The sequence below is a fragment of the Hetaerina americana genome, unplaced genomic scaffold (genome assembly GCF_022747635.1).
Source record: "Hetaerina americana unplaced genomic scaffold, ioHetAmer1.1.p SCAF_4, whole genome shotgun sequence".
In the NCBI taxonomy this organism is placed as follows: domain Eukaryota; kingdom Metazoa; phylum Arthropoda; class Insecta; order Odonata; family Calopterygidae; genus Hetaerina; species Hetaerina americana.
The window spans coordinates 34,914,099-34,933,826 of NW_027286985.1; the positions used below are offsets into that span (position 1 = coordinate 34,914,099).

Sequence of the window (19,728 nt, forward strand, 5' to 3'; positions counted from 1 at the left end):
AATACACTTTGGCACGGTGCATTGGGAATGGGCAATTGAGTAGGGGTCCCAGTTGATTCACATCATATGGTCAATATAGATTTATCAAAAAATCATATGGTAATGCAAAAATTCCAATAGCATTTTCTGATCTAAATTACAATTAATACATTTATAGAATGAAAATTGAGGCTGAATCACATTAAATCACTTCAGGTAAGTCCATATCAACTTATTTTTTACTTAGTTCTAATTATCTAGTTAAAAATAAACCACAGGAATGTGAATTCAGTCACATCATAACCATAAAAGAATTAATTTAATCATGGCTGCTAAGCACTGTCGTTTTCATTTGTAAACCATGAATGTGTACCCACAAAGTATGATTTGAAACAAATTTGCTTTGCAAGATACACAGGAGCCATAAAAAAAATACATGCAATAGACTTTTCAAATTGCAGAATTTTATCTTTTTAAATGAATTTTCTATCAGGTCTTAAACCCATACCTACACTCAATTTAACATTCAGCTTATGAAATTTAACACCACACACAATCTTGACTTGATATATTATAAAAAATTTAGGGCTAATAAGGCTCTACTTAGCTTTATATGTTGAAACTTAAAAAAGACCTAAGCCATACTCATGGGAATCCTCTTTCTGCTCTTCAGGATCATATTAAAAAGCAAAAGGATTTCTGAGGTTGGCAGATATTTACTCATCAAACGGTACATAGGGTCTCATTGGTTTAATATAAATAACAGCATACTTGTCTAGAAGTCAGAAATAAATGAATTAATCCTACAGAATAATACTTATTTATTGTGCTGAACTTACAGTAAGCCATATAAAACAGAATCGAATGAATTACCTATCTAGGGGAGATGTGATTACAAGTTCTGAAGTAATTTGGTTCTATATTACTGAATAATCAAAATTGCAGAGCAAATTATTGTGAAGCTATTCATTTATCCCTAGATCCCTCCCACACCTAGATTGCTCCCATTCTCTCCTAAAAATGAAGGCTCTGTACCCCCCTTATAGATACACCATGTTAATATTTTTGTCCTCTCCCATAAAAATTCCTCCATGTAGAATCCTAAATGGCTACTCTCATTTCATATCTAAATCAATGATTTCACAATATTTCAGTTATTTTTAAGCACTTTACCCCTAAAACTAATTTCTACAGTAAAGTCATTAGCATAAAATCCCAAAGATTGAAACAACTATCAACCACAGTTCTTGACCTGAAGGTTGGTTTGATCAGCAACAGTGGAACTCACCCAATACCAAGTCATATACGGCATGTGAAATTCACACATCAGGACCAAAGGGCCAGTACCTATCGCAGTGCTTTCTATAGTTTCCCAGGAAGATCTGGTAATCAACCGCTTGGGTGCATAGAGCCTAGGGTGCCTAGAGTTATCCTTGGGAATCGAACCTGGGCCCTGCGTTCAGTGTACATACTGGAACATTCTACCAACTGGTCCACCGAATCCCCCACAACAGCTAAATGATGTAATATTTCACCACAACTCTACAGCCTGCTGTGGCTAGCATTGTGTTGACCTTAAAATGCATGCTTAATTTTCTTTTAATTAATACAAAATATTTTGATGCAACAAAAGAATCATAAAATATTTTAGTATAGAGCATTAATGCCATTTAATGACAGAAGTGTTTTTACAAAGACAAGATGTGGAACAGAAAAAGAATGTAGGTGTAAACTGTTTTCTCAGAAATGCTGTCTAAACCCATATCAAAACTTATGGACTGCACATCACAATATCAAATGCTGGAATTACATTGAAACATTTCCTAAAAATATTTTTCAAAAAACATGTATGTATTTAAGGTAGCCAGCAATTATGGTGACATGTGTGTTGGATAGGCATAAAAAATAGTGACGCAAAATGTTATAAGTGAATCAAAATATGATTAAGGATAGTAAGTGGGGTAGATTGTTGAAATTAAACATTTAGAAAATTATATACAGGGTAAGGCAGTCCAATCTGGACAAATATAACTTTTGTTTAGAAGCAAATATATTTTTAAAAAATACAAATGAAAATCCTTTTGCAATCAAGTAGAGGTATCTGTCAAGAGTAACATTACACAATGTAACCCCATTTAGCTGCAATGACCACCTCCCATCTTGTCCTGAATCGATCGCATGCACTCTTTAAAACAGTGCTCTCCTGATTCACGAATGCTGCTACAATAGCGGTGTGTAAAGATGCAACATTAGAATGACTTGTCTTATTGGCAACTCTTTTGACTACGCTGCAAACATAATAGTCGAGGGGGTTTAAGTCCGGGCTATTCGGGGACCAGACCAGAACATGTCAATGTTATCTGAGAGCCAGTTTTGGACTAAATGACTCGTATGAGCTGGTGCACCATCCTGTTGAAAGACATATTGTCTCCCTGAGGCCATCCACAGTTTCACAATATTCTTCAAAATTTGCTAATTCGCAATAAGTTGCAAAATTCCCCTGAAATCTATATCTCACCGAGTAGGCATAACCTTCACCAAACTTCTTCGAAGCATTACACTAAGCCACAATATCATAAACAGTTGATCTGGGGTACTGGGAAAATCTAACTATTTCACTGGGCGAATGCTCAGCACGAACAATTTCGATAATAGCGGCTCATCGATTGTACTCTGCACTTGTACGTGACATCTCAGCCATTTTGAGGTTATGACGGTTTACCAGATGCCCATAGCTATCATGAACGCCAATCGCGACCTCCAGTGGGACTACGATTAGGCGGGATATTCAAATTGAAATTTGTTTTGAGGTAACCGCTGCACCCTGTACATTCAGAAGAATTGACAAATTTATCCCATTTTTTAGAAGACAAATAAAGTTGCTGTCAAATAGACTAATGAGTTTGATCATCCTCACTACTACCATTTAAGAAGGATAACTAAATATCAAGAGGATAAAACCAAATAAAAAAATTATTTAATTTTTCATCATGAAGTCTTTAAGTTACCCTGGATCCCTTTACATTTTAACTAAATTATGACTAATGAGTAGAAATAAATGTAATTATGCATGATTGTCAAAATGACTTAGAACTACTCATAACTTAATTAATCAATGATTGTATTAAATTGAACATTGTGGTCCAATAATGATACTGTATTTTACATTCTATATTGTGGGCTGCACTGATAAAGGTTTCACCCCAATTTAGAGTTGATGCGGATGACCTATGCTTTTAAGTTTTCCTTTGCATTACCAGATATTTTAATAACTATTTTTATTTATGTTTTATGCCTTAAAAATAACTTAAATTTATAATCCTGTTAGCCTTAACGTGAGCCGGCATACTTAACCCTAGAGTAAGTTATTTTGATATTTATTTTTGCCTTCCATTTATCTTCAACAAAAGCACTAACTCTCTGAAATTGCCTATTTTTTGCATTGTACTCAGTATTACAGATGCAGAAAATACCTCTCGCTGAAGCAATTGTATTGAATTAAAAGCAAATAGTTAGTAAATGACCACTATTTAATTCACTGTCCACAGACACAGATTTATAACCATCAAATCTTCCTAAATCTTGTTTATTTTCTCAATATATATGATTTTTAAGAGAAAACATGAATTTTTGACAAATATTTCGCATATTATATGAAAGAATAAGTGATAGAGCACACACACATTAACCATAACAAAACTTATCCACTACCTAAGACGAAGGGAATTGTATGAAAAGGACTTATGATATCTATCTACCAGAAAATTGTTGGTGTATTCACTAATTTCATCCAGACTTCAAGGGAAAATAAACCTTGAATGAAAAACAATGTTTCCAGATAACTAACATAAAACTCTGAACTAAAAGCAAATAAAGTTATACTTTCACACAGACTTATTTACTCACCTGAGGAGGAGGAGTAACAGGAGTTTCTGATTGGCTAGATTGATTATTTTGAGGGGCTACTGTGGTGTCATTCAACTGCTGCGCCTGCTGCTGCTGTTGTTTCCGCACCAACTGCTCAGCAGACTTCAACTCTTCAAGGGTGACACCCTGTGTGGAACGCCTAGTCTCTCTGACACGCTTGGCGTGTGCCTTGCGCTGTGTTTCAGACTCTTCATCCCGCACAGGTGGCACAAAAGATCTAAGATTCATTAGGAAAAAGAAGTGAAAAATGAAGAAATACCAAAATTTTATTGATTACTTAGCAAAAAGACAGTCAATATATCTTAATTACTTTAATTACGTCAATAAATCTTAGTTACTAATGTTTCAAATGAATGTAGACCTGAGACATGAAATAAGCACCAAAATTTAAAAATTGATCATTGTGATAAAAATTGAGAATTTTGCTTTGTTATGCAAAGGTATAGGAATCAATGTGACACAAACACATATCTAAATATCATATTGGTGTGCCATATTTGATCATCCAAACACTGTATAGATATTAACATTTAAAATCAACTTTAGAAACAATTATGAGAATGTTGCAGACAAGAAGCTGAATAAAATTGAATGATGGCAAAAAAATATTATTAGAAGTAATACACAAAGCAATTACGGGGATACCCATTCACAGGAACCTCCTAGTTATTAATGACCAAATACCACTATACATCATGCAGATTGTATTTTTTTCAATTAATACTTATGTACATATTAGTACTAATTTATTTCCAAACACAATGTGATTCAGAGTTTCCCTATGAATGGGTTCTCATTATGGTTACAACCATGCAAAAAAAGTCATATTATGAAAGCACACGCAAAATGAATAAGTAAGTGTGACATGAAATATTTGAACTTTCATCGTTGCTTTTTATTAAAGTAAGGACTACATATAGCTCATCTATCAAAAAGTAATTATTAGCAACAGCCATTCTCAGGGAATAACACAAACATAGTTTACAATATAAATGAAGACTGCACTTGACTGGTATTCTTGTCTTTAACACTGCAGCAAAACAGAAGCCAGCAACAGAAGATAACATAAAAATAAGTTCGCACGACTACGAATGCATGTGACATTGTATGTACGGTATTTCGTCATAACATCTAGTTCCTTTAAAAGCCCCAAAATTTCAGAGTTTAAGAGGACGCCTCGGTAGCTTAAGTGGCTAAAGCACTCGACCGGATATTGAGGGATCTGGGTTCGAGTCCCAGTCAAGGCGAATGATTTTTACGCTCTGAAATTGTTGCATTAATAAAAATAAGTGCTTGGAATCAATATTGTGATGCAGTCTGGCATTTAGGAATTGAACCACACCGGGCTTTCTGTTGCAGTACTTCATGATTATGCTTTTAAAGAGCCATGGTTAAGAGTGACTCTCAGCAGAGGAAGTGATCTTTAAATATAGATGGGCCCAAAACAATTTTCTTGCTTTCTCTCTCACCATCTTGTTTACCTGCCATATTACAAGACTTTGAATGCTACCAGAGCTTGTTAATTCTAAGATGGTTCTAAAAAGGCAATGGGGCAGGTTTCCCTGCAGAAATAATACCGAGTTGAGGGATTATGAGTGCCAAAAAATAAGTTGTTGTGAAATCCTAAAATGCTACACTGATGCAGATCTTAACTGAAATGAGAAACCCATCACTTGATTGGTAGCTTGAATGTGAACTCATCTTAATAAGTACCTCAAGCAAATAAAGATCTTTAATGAGTAATTCATGTTTGATGTTTAAATTACCACATGAATTACTTCCAAAGATTCTGCTAAGAATCCAAATATTCACATGGGAAAAATAACTTGATTTGACTGGATTCAAACCCAGGTCTCTCAATACCTCATCTGCTCTGTCAGCTCTATGATTAAGTCGTTCTACCTCGAAGAACTTCTAAGGGACTTATTGAAATTAGATGCTTCTTGTTCGTCTAAATATTTAGCATAAGTAAAAAATTGTACTTGTTAAGCCACAGTTGTAAAGAATATCTACTCATACTTTGACATTTGAAGAACAATCACTCATTTGAAAATTGTCGGGGATATTGTCAAAACAGGGAAATGTAAACAATCTAACAAATGTGAGTAGTAAAAAAGTAACTTATGAGAATAGCAGAGCTATGAACTAATATGCATGATGTAAGGAAATCTACATGTATTGTTCAAAAGTAGATTCACAACAAAACTGGAAAAATTACAGGTACAAGCTCCAAAACTCTAAGAAATAATTTATTTGGCATAGTGTAAATAGCTAAAGGCAAAATACCTTGCACACTCCTGCAAAAAAAAAAGACATGCAGAATAGCCAACTTCATAAAAACAGCTTAAACACAATAGACAAGATTAAAATAAGCATTTGATCATAAGATCAAAAATGTAGACAACATATTATTCAGTCAAAAATAAAAAGTACCACAATTTATTATGCAGTAAAAATATGATAACACCAACTTAAGCACTAGAAAATTCTCCTTGCCCAATTATATTTTTACAATTATTAACCATGATGAAGATATTTAAGAATCTACTTTGGTTTGAAACTATTCTTAGGGATGAACCCCTTTTATGACTTCTGCTCTAAAAGAAACCATTGCGATTAAAGAACTGATCTTACAGTAGACTAAGGCATGCAAATTAATTTCAGAGGAAAATTCACATGAAAATATATTTTTTTACAAAATTATCAACCCATTTACCAACCAGATTTCTTATCACATTCCAATCATACAAATCACAGTTCCATAGATGGGGAAACTAAAAATATAAAATATAGGATAATATTTCAATTTGCTACCACTATTGATTTCTGAGATGCCTGCTCCTTTTTAGATATATTCTTGACAATCATACTGAATCATTAAGGTTTAAGGGCCAAATTCATGATATGAAAATCTGTCATGTTATAGCCCTACTTTAACCATTAATAATAAAAATCACTAAACTATTGGTTTGCATAAAGTAACTAAACAATTAGGGAAACTTGGTTTCTGTTGAATGCTGTGTCTTTCCTTCCAGTCTCCACACTTATCCATATAAAACTATTATGCATTGAATTAAAAATCATAAAATAATAACTAAATTCAAAGCCTCTTACTTGTTCACATTTATATAGAAGAGAGATAAGTTGGATTTATGTTTCCCTCTGGTTATTCTCTAATCAAAGCTCATCTCCAAAAAGACAGCTAAATAGGATAGCATTCAAAGAGTAGATAGCCCATTAAAAAAACAATTAGCTACCAATAAAATAAACTTAACAAATTACTACTATTCTCTCACAATTTACCAAACTTTCAAATTTTTCCATGGTAATAAAAATATTAATGGCAGGAGTCCAAATCATTACATTGAATGCAATCTGTATTCAATGAAATCACCAAACAACCATTATTCTGATTCCATCCATTTCCAGGTATTAATGCCACCTTATAATATCCAACAAAAGCATTTCACCATTATGCTGCTTCCCAGAATTGCAATAAACTATTTTAAAGAGCTCTCCCAATCTTACTCCTTCCTTATATGTATGTCTCATTTAAAACAATGAAGGCCCATCCCATTCTTCAACCTGCCATCAACTATGTCAGCATCCCTTCAATGTCGTTTTTATGTCATTCCCTACGTGAATATCAGCAGGCATACGTGGTGACATTAGTTTCAGAATCTGAAATCATTATCGTGAGAGAACTTTTATACGGATAGAAATTAAGAAGAATTAATGTTGCCAGCTTTGTTTATCTGTAAACCATTTACTGCCAACAAAATTAGAAAAAGATAATAAACTACAGGGTGACATCTTTTGTAGTCTCACTATAATTATAATGTTGATAGACACTGCCCGTGATGATAACTAACATAAGATGCAAACGTCAAAATTTTTTTTCAACGAAAGTGCAATACCAAACACAAGAAGAACAACTATTGTGAATAAATATGACATCTTAAAGTTGGGCAAACATTTTTCATGCAAAGACATATAATTCTTAGAAAAAAGGCCAGTCATGCTAAAGGCAGAATTCACAGCCTGAAAAGCAAAACAGTGCAACAAAGACACCTCAAATCTACCCACTTGAAGAAGTTCTTGAGGAAGTTTCCTGGACTAAGCCTGCTTCCCCCAGGTGTGGTAGGAGTGGAGGGAGTGACAGGGGCACTACTGCTCAGGAAGCAGAGGTCATGGATTTAGTAGAAGAAGGAGAAGGAAGAGTACGAGGGAGAGATGCAGGAGGAAGGGGGAGAGGAAGATGATGATCAAGAAAAGAGAAAAAAGAGAGCACAATGATAAAATGTGTTGCAATTAAGTAAATTCCACCTCTAACCCCAACTACCCCATTTTACAAAATTAAGAGACACGAAAATGTAACATCTAATAATATATCAACAGGCAAGGTATTTTTCGAGCTGGAGGCTTTGAGAAGAACCTTGCTTGTGTCTACCAACAAATTCATATGAAATAATGATTCATAATTATGCCCCTTCTAATACAATATTAGCTCTCTTATTTCTAGTTTACTTCCAATCCATACAGACTATTATCACTACCCATGTCAAACTTTATCAACTGTTGTGTTTACAACATAAATACCAGTAACAGTGTCAGAGCTACCTTAAAGCCTATATCACACTGTTACTTTTAGGATTTGGTATGCATATGATGAAAATGAAATCTTTATGACGAGCCTAATTTGAATGTGTGTCATTAGAGTCAGTAGTTATATGGAGGCTGTATAGTTCTCTCTTGCCTTCTGCAGAGGCGATTATCGCATGAGCTACTGGAAGGGTAAGAGGCAAGGACACCTCACTGTTGTACTGTATCCATTATTTTAAATGAGAAACTCATTGGGTAAAGGATCACATTTCAGCATTGAAAATGACTTTTAGACAGCCTTACTTCAACAGTAACTTTTAGACAGTCACTTTCAAATGACATTCTTTAATGCTCTTGTGCCTAAACGTAATGTTTCTATGAAGATTCATGCATGAAGTTTAAGAAACTGCCTTTTTAAGTATAATTTTATTATTATTATCCACCATATGACTGCTACAGTTTGAAAATTAAATACGTGGGAAATACTTCCAAATAATATAATAAAACAACATTTTTGTGATGACTAGCGCTTTTTCCTCAAACCAACTTTCAAAGATTTTCTAGGTTCTTTCCAAGACCTTCTTGAATTTTTGTGGGATCACAATGGTTAGGGTATCTTCTCAAGTGATTTTTCCAACAAATATTTGGAATGTCTGATTTTGCTACAATATCTTTTAATTTTTACCATCTTTACTTTAGATGTATTTTAAACAAATGGCATCAAATGAATCACTTTATTGTAAACAACTCAATTGACAGTTGAAGGATTGCTATTACACAAAAGCCATACAAAAAATATGTTGTTTTTCTTTAAGAAAATAACTATTTGAAGTGGATGCTTAAAAAATTTTATTTGTTCATTAGTCTTGAGTTCTCCCAAATTCGAGGGAAAAAATTATGTAACAAATGTGAAATATGTTTTATACCCAAGGTGCTCCCCAACTCTGCTTCACCTCTTGGCAAGTCTCATGCACAAAATACTACATTTTGTAACTAATTAGTTAAATAACTATAATCAAGTAATCATTTAAAGCCTAAATTACTGAGCAATCAACACTGCCATCTGAAAATTCTCATGTGAAAAATAATCATGTGATATGAGCTTCATCAAATGTTAGCATCTATTTAACCTCTTCGGAAATGCATATTTGACCCTCAAAGCACATGTGAGTGCTCCTCTGTACACATATTTTGAAACTCTTCACCCCATGGCATTCCTGTGGTTTGTACATAAGCATACGTAAGTGTACCCAAGAATTATTTTTTCAAATGAAATGCCACTCATTGTTTGCCTCTACCTCTGAAATCATTCCCCTCAAATGTGCTCTGTGCTGCATTCCGCTGAGAAGGCAAAAATATATCACTCCAGAAAAAGAAACAAAAACTTGAACTCAAAATTAATGAAGGTTAAAATTTCTCATGGAAAAAAGTGCAAAAAATCACCTCAAATATGGAGGAGAATGGGTGTATGTGCTAGTTCCCCAAATACGTGTAATGCCTTTCAAATTGGGTGCTAGAATAATATCATGTACATATCAGAACAAAATATCTAAAAAAACATTTAAAAATTAGAAAAAATGTCACAATTCTTCAATTTGAGGTCCTCAAGCTAACCTTTTTTGGTGAAACTATGATTTAAAGATGTACAATGCGCAATGACATCAATCTAGCAACTAAATTTGCTGAAATTCTCATCTAAACATCATCAACAATATCCATGCAATGATCTTGACCACTAAAACAATCGTGTTCATAGTACAAAAAATGCATACATATTTAGACTGCCTGAGAAACTAAAAAAGAATTATATGTTATAAATTAAAAATAGATCTAAGTATTCAAAAGTAGGTGACCATAAAATTGGATGTAACAGAGTGTTAAAAAGTCTCCATAATTTCATTTCAAAGAAGCTATTTATGAATTGATTTTACCCTTCGATTAATTGACAGTGCATTTACTACTGACTTAAATAAACTTAAGAACTTGGGAAAACTCCCTAGAAAGAATCTTAGCTGCTCTACACTAGAATTTATAAAATTAACTCTCAGTAATTCTATTATTTTTTAAAATTCAGAATGAATATTTACCTTCACCTGACTTATCTTAACCATAGACTTCCATCGATTTTAGCAAAGAAGAACTTTAAAATGGACAGGATCATTACAACACTATCCATTATATTGCATACAAAATACTTAACTTTTCCGAAACACAAAATACTTTTTCAAGAAGGGAATACAAAGAAATTTATCAACATATTTAAAGAATCAAAACCCATTTAGAATAGCTTGACATGAATTTTGATTTCACATTCACAACAATCAAACTTAAGGTTGGGTTTTTACAGATTTAGGTAGAGTTGATCCTGAAACAGGGATATGTGAAATTCAAACTATGGGAGGGGGAGGGGTTCCTTTTCCCGTATCACCACTCCATTTCCCACCGGCTTTGAACTTGGAACCCACTTCTTATTACCCACATGAATGAATTTTACTAAATACAGTTTAATTTGGTAAAGCAGCTCATCCATTTTCAAAACTTCAATTTTAACACATAAATGTGGGTCAGGCATGTGAGAAGTTACTTTATTTTAAATAATTAAAAGTGCTTATTAAAACACAACAAAAATAAACAACACTTTGGTTTAAGAGACCCACCAATTGACTCATGCATCGATTCAAACATTTAAAACATAGAGAATACATTGAGACTTGAATATACTTACTATATAAATTTATGGGCACAACACAAAGGCTATCATTAAAAGTGGGAAATAAACACAGTGGAACATGGTTATTACATTTTTGCACGATATAAAACTGGTTTTGACAACCAAGAGTAGCAAAGTAGATGAAGGAATATTTAAGCTATTGAAAGAGGCAATTTTTCAAGAAAAATTATTGCAATTTTTTAATTGATCATTTCTTCAATGCTGTCAACTCTTTCCATTCATATTGTTTAATAATAACAAAAATATGGGGAAACATTAGCCACAGAAAAGAAACTAAAACTTTTAATTTTCATCCAAAAATATTAGCCAAACAACATGAGCCTACATCTTTATACACATTAAATGGAATTCTATGCCATCCCTAATCAACTTCCTTTAGTCATACATTGACAATTATCCTCGAAACAGAGCACAGCATGATCAATAATGCACCAAAAAATTAATATATACATGGGTAATCCACGGACATATCCCAAAATATATTTTGGTAATCCATGGACACCAGAAGACAACTTTTACATGACATGGTTGATATAGATTTTGATCAGAACCTAATCATTGGAATAAAAGTTGATTTTTTCAAATTTATTTGAACGAGTTATGAATAATTAAGCAGTGAATAAGTCTCAAATGCTATGTTTCCTTTTTTAAACCTAAGTTATACAAGATTAGAATGTGCAACACAGATCACTCCAAATCTGCTTCAGCAATGATTTAATACATATCTGGGAAACATAATGTCTACCAGCTTAACGTACCTGCATTACTTTACATATCATCATGAAAATTTTGATTGTATCTGAATAAAAATTTCATGGTTTGAGTGAACTCATTGTTTAATAAATTATTTCATAAGTTTCAATTGCAATTCTCACTACAGCACTTATTGTAAGAGTTACAGATCCTTTTGTCATCACTCACTTTATGTAATTGCAAGCAATCATCATTATTGAAAAAATGAAATATATATTCTTACAAACACATCAAATGAAAGGAATCATGAAAAATGGGAATACTACAGATAAGAATTCACCAAGGATGAATGTATTAACCAAGTTCCATCATTTATGTATGAGGAATATGTTAACGTGAGAATGAAGAATGGACATTGAAAGCAGGAAGCAATCATTACCAGGAACACTATAACAGGATCTCAATTCATGACACACAATATATATTGTAAATCATACACACTGTCAATATTTCAAATGACTCATTTATAATGATTAAAATATTTGGATACACCACAGCCACAGTGAAAGCACTAATTGATATGCAACTAAATAATCCATTCAAGGCTGCAGACTATGGGGTAGTAACCAAACTAATTATCTCATTTTAGATGGTTTGAGACAGAGCTATGATGATGAGAAAAAGTAAAACTAAAACAATGTGAAGATAAAATAATACTGACGATGATATGGCTTTAAAGTGATAATTTAATTTGCATCTTAAGCTATTTAAACGTACCTTAAAAAACCATCAACTGACACAGCTACTTCAAAACAAAAGAGTGAGAATACTCATTTCTCTGCTTGTTCGATGCATGGCAGGAAATTTACTGTTATTTACCTATTACGGTATTCACACATTAAAAGATGTACCAATTTTTTCACAAGCATGATGTGAAAAGGGTCATATAACCACTGTATATTTAACACACCTTATTTTCAACCTTTCTGCTGGCACAGCCTCACCTCCCTTTATTTCCTGAAATGATGGCCCAAAAGAGGGATCTTATACTTTCTCCCTGGCGGCATTCATTTCCGTGCATAATTTATATGCAGAAGATTTGATTCACTAAATTGTTACCCAAGGAAAATTATGGCATGTATCCCTTACTCTAAACATCACACATGTATAAAAAATATTGGAAAAATTTTATTTAAGAAAACTATTTGAACATGTATTTTATGAACACCCATAATGTACTGGAGAAGTGACCAAATTACTCTATTGCTTAAATTATTAGCCCCTGTTTGCATAAAAATTTATATATACTTTTATTATAATTCTGCAACATGTTTCACTTGCAAAAAATCAAACGATGGTTATTAAATATTTTTGTTCAACTCAATTTCACATAATTCGATTTGATTTTCTTTTTACTGGTCCCCATAAAAGCTTAAATTAAGAGGTTTATCAGGATTTTGAGTCCTTTTGTAGGAAAACTGTCTTGTATCGCAGCAACAATAGTGACCAAAACTAACTTAAATCATTACATAGTTGAACAGACTAAACCTAAGTTCAGCATAATGTTGTACATGAAACCATCTGCGGTGAATCTAACAGGATGGACCATGAAATCACTACATAATGGATAAATATTCCTTCCATTAATTGCAAATTATGATTTCCTAGATTGAATTTTGACCCAAATATGTGACTTTCCTCCCTCCTCCCTCCCCCTCACCAAAGTGTAACAGAGAGATTTCACTATAATTGTAATTCCAGGGAAACCTTTTAATCAAAGAATCTTAAAATATGTACTTCATTAAAATATCATATTAAAAATTTGAAGCCAGACAATCATCTGAAAAAAAAACATGGATTTCAGTCTAATTTTTATATTGATCCTTGAAGTTGAGAGGAATTTATATGAGTAGAATTATTTAATTTAAGCACTGGTAGATATGTGTACAGTTATGTAACTAAAGGAAAATGATTAAAAATATACAAAATTGCTAATTAACTAGTTTAACACTCATGTTTACCTACTAGAGGGAAACTTTTCTGGAGAAAGAAATCACCAGATCTTATACGGAGATAAAATGTGGTAGGGAGTGGATTTTAAGTTTCAATTAAAAAGGCCACTGAGGGTAATAAATAGTAAAACCAATATTATGTGTGTGCAAATAAATGAGTGTGTATGTGCAAACTACAACCACAAGGGAAGATATAGCAAGATATAAAGGATTTTGTAGAATTATGAATGAATTTTTCTAATAATTGCCAAATTCTCTTTCTATCTAAATTGTAAGTAGGCACTTATGTTTAAATAGCATTTGATCTCTCAAATCACTTGAAAAAACAAATGAAGTATAACAATAACAATCATACACAAATGAGCAAAATAAAGAATAGATATTCCCTTTACTATAAAATTGCCTTAAGATTTTTCCTTAATTTTTTTTACAAAAGCATTCTTTAAATACCCAGCTTCAATCTTGCTAAGACCACATCAGCATATTCTAAGATGGCCTAGAAGTAACTTCAGCTTTCAAAAAAGTAACTTTTTCCATATCTGGTACTTTGTGGTAAAGGCCACGGAGTCACAGGAAACAATTTTATTGAGAATTAAGGCATTTTCATTCAACTTTCATGAGTATACTTGAAGAAAAGCAAAATTTAATGTAACCATTGTGATTCTAGATGTTATTTTAGCATTAATAATATTATTAATTAGACTAACCTCTCAATCTCAGTTGAATGATAATACCTTGTCACATTTAATCTACTAATTATACCTGTATTCCACATTACATCTGCATTATTCTCATATTTTCCTGTGGAGTTTAATGCTTAGAAGATAAACTCATAATTTAGCATAAATACAGAGGATCCAAAGACAACTCCACAGATGTTCAGCAACAACCTTTAAATGGAGCTTAGAAAACAACCTTTTGAGTGATCATTGGGGGGCAATAAACTGCTTGCCTTACCTTCCCTCCTGTTATAACATTACCTTACTCTACAGTAAATGGTGACTTGTAAATACTACAGCATTGGCAATTACTCTGACAACGTGGAATAGACAGAAAATTGGACCAAAAGAAAGCAAAAGTTGGCATATATGAGCTAGAGACAGGTACAGACTAACAAAGGGAAAACTCTAATGAAAGTGATCATCTAAACCTCTACACAGAGAGATAAATTATTATGTTGATTGTTTTCTGAATGCTCACACTGTGGCAATTATTTTTCCTTTCGAGAAAAAATTTGTTTTCCTCTGTTAATAAATAATTACATAAAAAACTATATTTACCGTCAATAAAGGAATAAACATACAAAAAATTATTTACCTAAGGAATGAAACATAAATAGTAATGAAACTAATAATTAAAAATTACAAGTGTTACAAACTTACCTCCTGACTTGACTGCCGGGCAAGGGGCTTGTTGAAGTGGGGGATGAAGACATGGCATTTGTGGTGTTAGAAGTTGAATTGGTTGATGATGTCACAGCATCAGGCTTACCAATTTTGACCCTAAGTTCCTCCTTACCTCCCTTCCTGCAAATTAGATTGAAAAACAAGTGTGAAAAACCCATAAAAATTGACCACTTACAAAGCCAGAGCATGCATTGCCCACTGTGCTTCTGTCAGAAATAAATCTTGATAAAGGCTATACCTGTGATGGTAGCTAACAAGTAATTGAAATTCACTTACATGAGTGAATTCACAATGTTTTAGATGCTCCAAACACAAAAATAACAACAAGAAACTGTTAAATAAAGTATAAAAATACAAAAAGCAATAACCTACTCCTTTTATGACATTAGACACTCAATAAATGTGAAAAAATTCCTTTACCGGCAGCCACATTAACCTAGTTATAGAAGTGTTTGCAAATTAAAGATTTAAGATTACATGCAATCTAAAACTGATCAAGTAAAAGACAGTCTGAAAGATCTTCTCTTCTTTAATAATGCTTCCAAATAATAAAGCCTAAGTTCCACATTCAATTACAAAAGCACAAATGATGTTACATAAAATTTTTCAAATTTATAACCTTCAAAAATATCTAATATAAAAAATTTCAGAATTGTAGCCACTGTTTCAATAACTATTGAGTTCATTAAGATTTGGCACTGAGAGGTTGACTAATTTTTAATGATACTATTCATTACAACCATTTTATATATCCTAAATAAATTGAACAATTTTGATCCAAATATTTAAAAAAAATTAAGCTGAATTGCCAAACATGCTAATTACTGGTTCTACCTGAGCCACCCAAGCCTCGCATAAATCTGCATTTAAATAAGTGAATGATACCAAAGAAGATTCTGTTGTGCTTTAGCAGTGTCAGGACACCAATGTGACAAAAACTTGATGCACACTTATCTTTGCCAGTTTGACAATTAAACGCAGTAAAAATATATCAACTTATCCCAAGAAGATGTTAAAAAATAAACATGAAAACATGGCTTCTGGAATCAATTGTGTCTCTTGTGGTATCATGGGATTATCAACATCTGATTTCAATGAAGTCCTAATATGTTGTCAAGCTTACCCATGCCCTTAAACCTTGAAGAGGACATAAAAGATATAGAGAAACTACTATGAATCCATACACCACATCCACCTTTTCTACCCATATATCACTGCTAAAAAAAGGGTGCATCTATTGCAAGATCAAGCCCCCTTTCTATCTTCCTGCTCTTCTCCCAAGCTCCAGTAGCAAGATCAGTCAACCTAACCTCTTCCTCCTGCACCCTTACAGCTCAATGTGAGATCATAGGGCCAACCAACAGCTGAAGTCATATGCACCATTAAGGATAGGTGGGTGATTTGGTTGGGTTAGGATGTTCAGGGAATGGAGGATGGGTGGAGAGAAACCTGATATCAATATTTGCATCTGAATAGCCTACTCTTTACAATTGGCACAACAAGGTCCACAGTTCAACATCTCATCTAACAAATGGCATACACACTTACCGTGTTTATGCCATTTGTCATTGTACAAGTGCTCTCCAGGTAAAATTATTATTGGAGTATTTTTGACTTAAGCATACAATTTTGGACAGAATCAATTACATGACTCTGGGATTACTAATCCAGTGAAACTTTGTGCTTCCAATATATGAGGGACAAATAAATATTATAAGTATTCATATTCAAAATAAATTAACTTAAAAATTTCTCATCCTTCTGTAATTGGATGGTAAAATCTTAATGCCATTTTATCTTATGCTTAAAATATTAGGCATATTGAACTAGTGAAACAACAGTACATATTTTGTATGCTATGTTTATGAAGGAAGCATTGGAGCCAGGGGTATTTGGTCATAAGACATGAAAATGAAAGCCCAAACATGGATTTGAACAGACAGACTGTACTTCTGTACACCCACCTAACTCACTAAATCAACACACCTGTTTCCAGAGTAGATGTCAAAATAGCATTTATTTCATATATTCAATGTTTTCAAGGCTTAACTATGTGGAAATCCATTATCACTGAAGTAAAATGATGAGATGACATTCACCATTTGGTGGAAAGATACATTGTTTTTTTACTTCAGTGAGTATTTTTTCATTGTATTTTCCCCAAAACTTTGTCTTTATCATCTATTACACCAGCTTCCTTTTAGATAGTGAACCTTTCTGCTTCTCAAGCTCTGCTGAGACTTGTTTCATTACCAAATACAAGAGACCCTCCAACAAGTCATTGCTACCCAACTGTTTTTATGTTTTCTGTGCAGTGACATGGCAAAAGTTAGTTCCACCTCTGCAAATACACACCAAATCAAGGAGATAATTTTAAACAACATAAGGCAAGAATTCCACATTTTGAGATTGTTCAGTTCAATACTGGGAAAAAGTTAATTGAGATGAGTTTAATAAGGTCAATTATTGATACATAGTATCAATAAATTGTTAATTAGTATTAATCAAGTATAGAAATCAAGCCATATTATATTTTTCAATATTAATAATATAAATGACTGTCTTCAATATCAATGGTAAAACTTTGTAACAGCATGTGAAATACAGATACTTTTAGGCAAAAAATTTACAAGGGAACTTGCCAATCTTGCCACCAAGGTCAAGTTAGGATGATGGAAGAAAAAAATGCTGAATGGGATATAGCCTAAAATGAATCTACAAACAAATTTTGCTAGTGTCAATTGAGCCTTTTTTTATTAAGAATGTTTATTTTGGCCCTATTTGGGGTGTCAAATACCCTGTTCTTTTCCACAACAATAGAATATTTCCTTAGAGCATTCTGCGATGAACAGTCAAAATGAAACAGGACTGCTTTTAATGAGCTAACCATACACAATGTTACAAGAATTCTTTTCCATTCAGTAACATTCAAACCATGTACATTTGGTGTGCATTTATAATTTTTCTCAGGAGTTATTTCATTGTGTTTCCTCATTATTATGTGCATCACAACATCTAGATTTATGGCATGTTAAATTTGTCTCATATTATGTATAAATATATTTTATCATGTCTTATGCCAATTTTAATTCAATTTAAATAAGTTCTTCCAGCTACTGTAACTTAACTGTCTTCCCTTCCAATTTGCTAGCCTTTGCACTTATTCAGACTTCACTCAAAATACAAAAGGCAGCCATACATTTTTTGGTTACAACCAGTGTCTACAAATGGGTAAGTACTTAACTAGAAGATATTGTTTTCACGATTTTATCTGCTTTATGATAAGAAAATTGTACTTTTAGGTAGTCATGAAAACAAACCAATACTACTTGGTGCCCTAAGGAACAACTAGGCTTTGAAACTTGTGCATCCGTAATTTGCATTCATTTATTTAATTAAAACATTTATTCATTTTTGTGCTGGAATGTGACATGCTTTACAGAATGACATCTATCTAGAAGACAGTAACTGCTACTTAAACATAGCATTGAGTTTAATTAGCAGTTAGCTGTTTAGTTATTTGTTTTTAATGAGTTACTTCGTCCCTTAAGATGATTCAATTATACTGGCAAGAGTTTTACTAATTATATTAAAGAAATATATGATATAGAAAAAAATTATAATTGTTAACACATTTCAAATGTTCACTGAACACAAAAGCAGAAATTAAAAAGAAAATAATTCAATGCAGAAAGGAAAGCATAATATCAATAACCAAAAGTGAGTAGGTTTATCTTATCAACATTGGTTGCAAAGCAGAGCAATGAGGCGGGTATGGTAGGGTACATGAAGAAAGGAAAAATTTGAGCCAAGCAATATTAAACACAGCATTTTGGTCAAATCATTTATCTGGATGCCATTAAAATAGAAGTCCCTTAATCAAAAACACATCAAGTGATAATCCCATAAAAATGCACTTAATACTTTGAATAAAACAAATTTGTCTTTGCCTTTTACAAATTACTGTCTTGGTCTGTTTAATAAAGGGCACGTAGGAGTTAAGCTCCCCCAGATCTAATGCAAATTTTGTGATGTTTTTCAGTTTTAAATAACTCCATCCACAAATTAAGCTATCAATGCCATACATAAAGTGGGAAGCAAAACACTGGATAAACAGGCATGGTATGCGCATGAATGGCATTTTTTTAAATTTTTGCTTTCAAAATATTTTAAATGCAACTGTGGTGAGGTACTTGACCCATATGAGGTGAGGAGGCAGAAGAGGAGTGAGGGGATGGGAATGACATGGGAATTGAGGGTGGTCAGGTTAGATGCTACAGTACCTGCTGGTGAGCTGCCTTTCCCTCAAGGAAGAAGATCGGGTCGGGAGGTTGATGTTTGGAGACGTGTGGAGGAGGGTGGGGCATGAGGAAGTGGC

The 19,728-nt window shown here is 33.0% G+C and overlaps 1 protein-coding gene across 5 annotated transcripts in view; it reads right to left on the reverse strand.

Moving 5' to 3' along the window:
* Positions 1-19,728, reverse strand: part of Mbs (Myosin binding subunit) — a 244,781-nt gene that overhangs the window by 124,217 nt on the left and 100,836 nt on the right. For 4 of the 5 annotated variants that reach the window (XR_011701689.1, XR_011701688.1, XR_011701686.1 and 1 more), the window contains 3 exons: positions 15,327-15,470; positions 7,993-8,076; positions 3,886-4,123 (listed from right to left, as the gene is read on the reverse strand). Coding sequence is in view for 1 of the 5 variants with exons in the window: in XM_071589652.1 (XP_071445753.1) it covers positions 3,886-4,123; positions 7,993-8,076; positions 15,327-15,470 (466 nt within the window). In the remaining 4 variants the exon portion in view is untranslated. The remainder of the gene's footprint in view (positions 1-3,885; positions 4,124-7,992; positions 8,077-15,326; positions 15,471-19,728) is intronic. The other variant, XR_011701687.1, reaches the window with a different exon arrangement.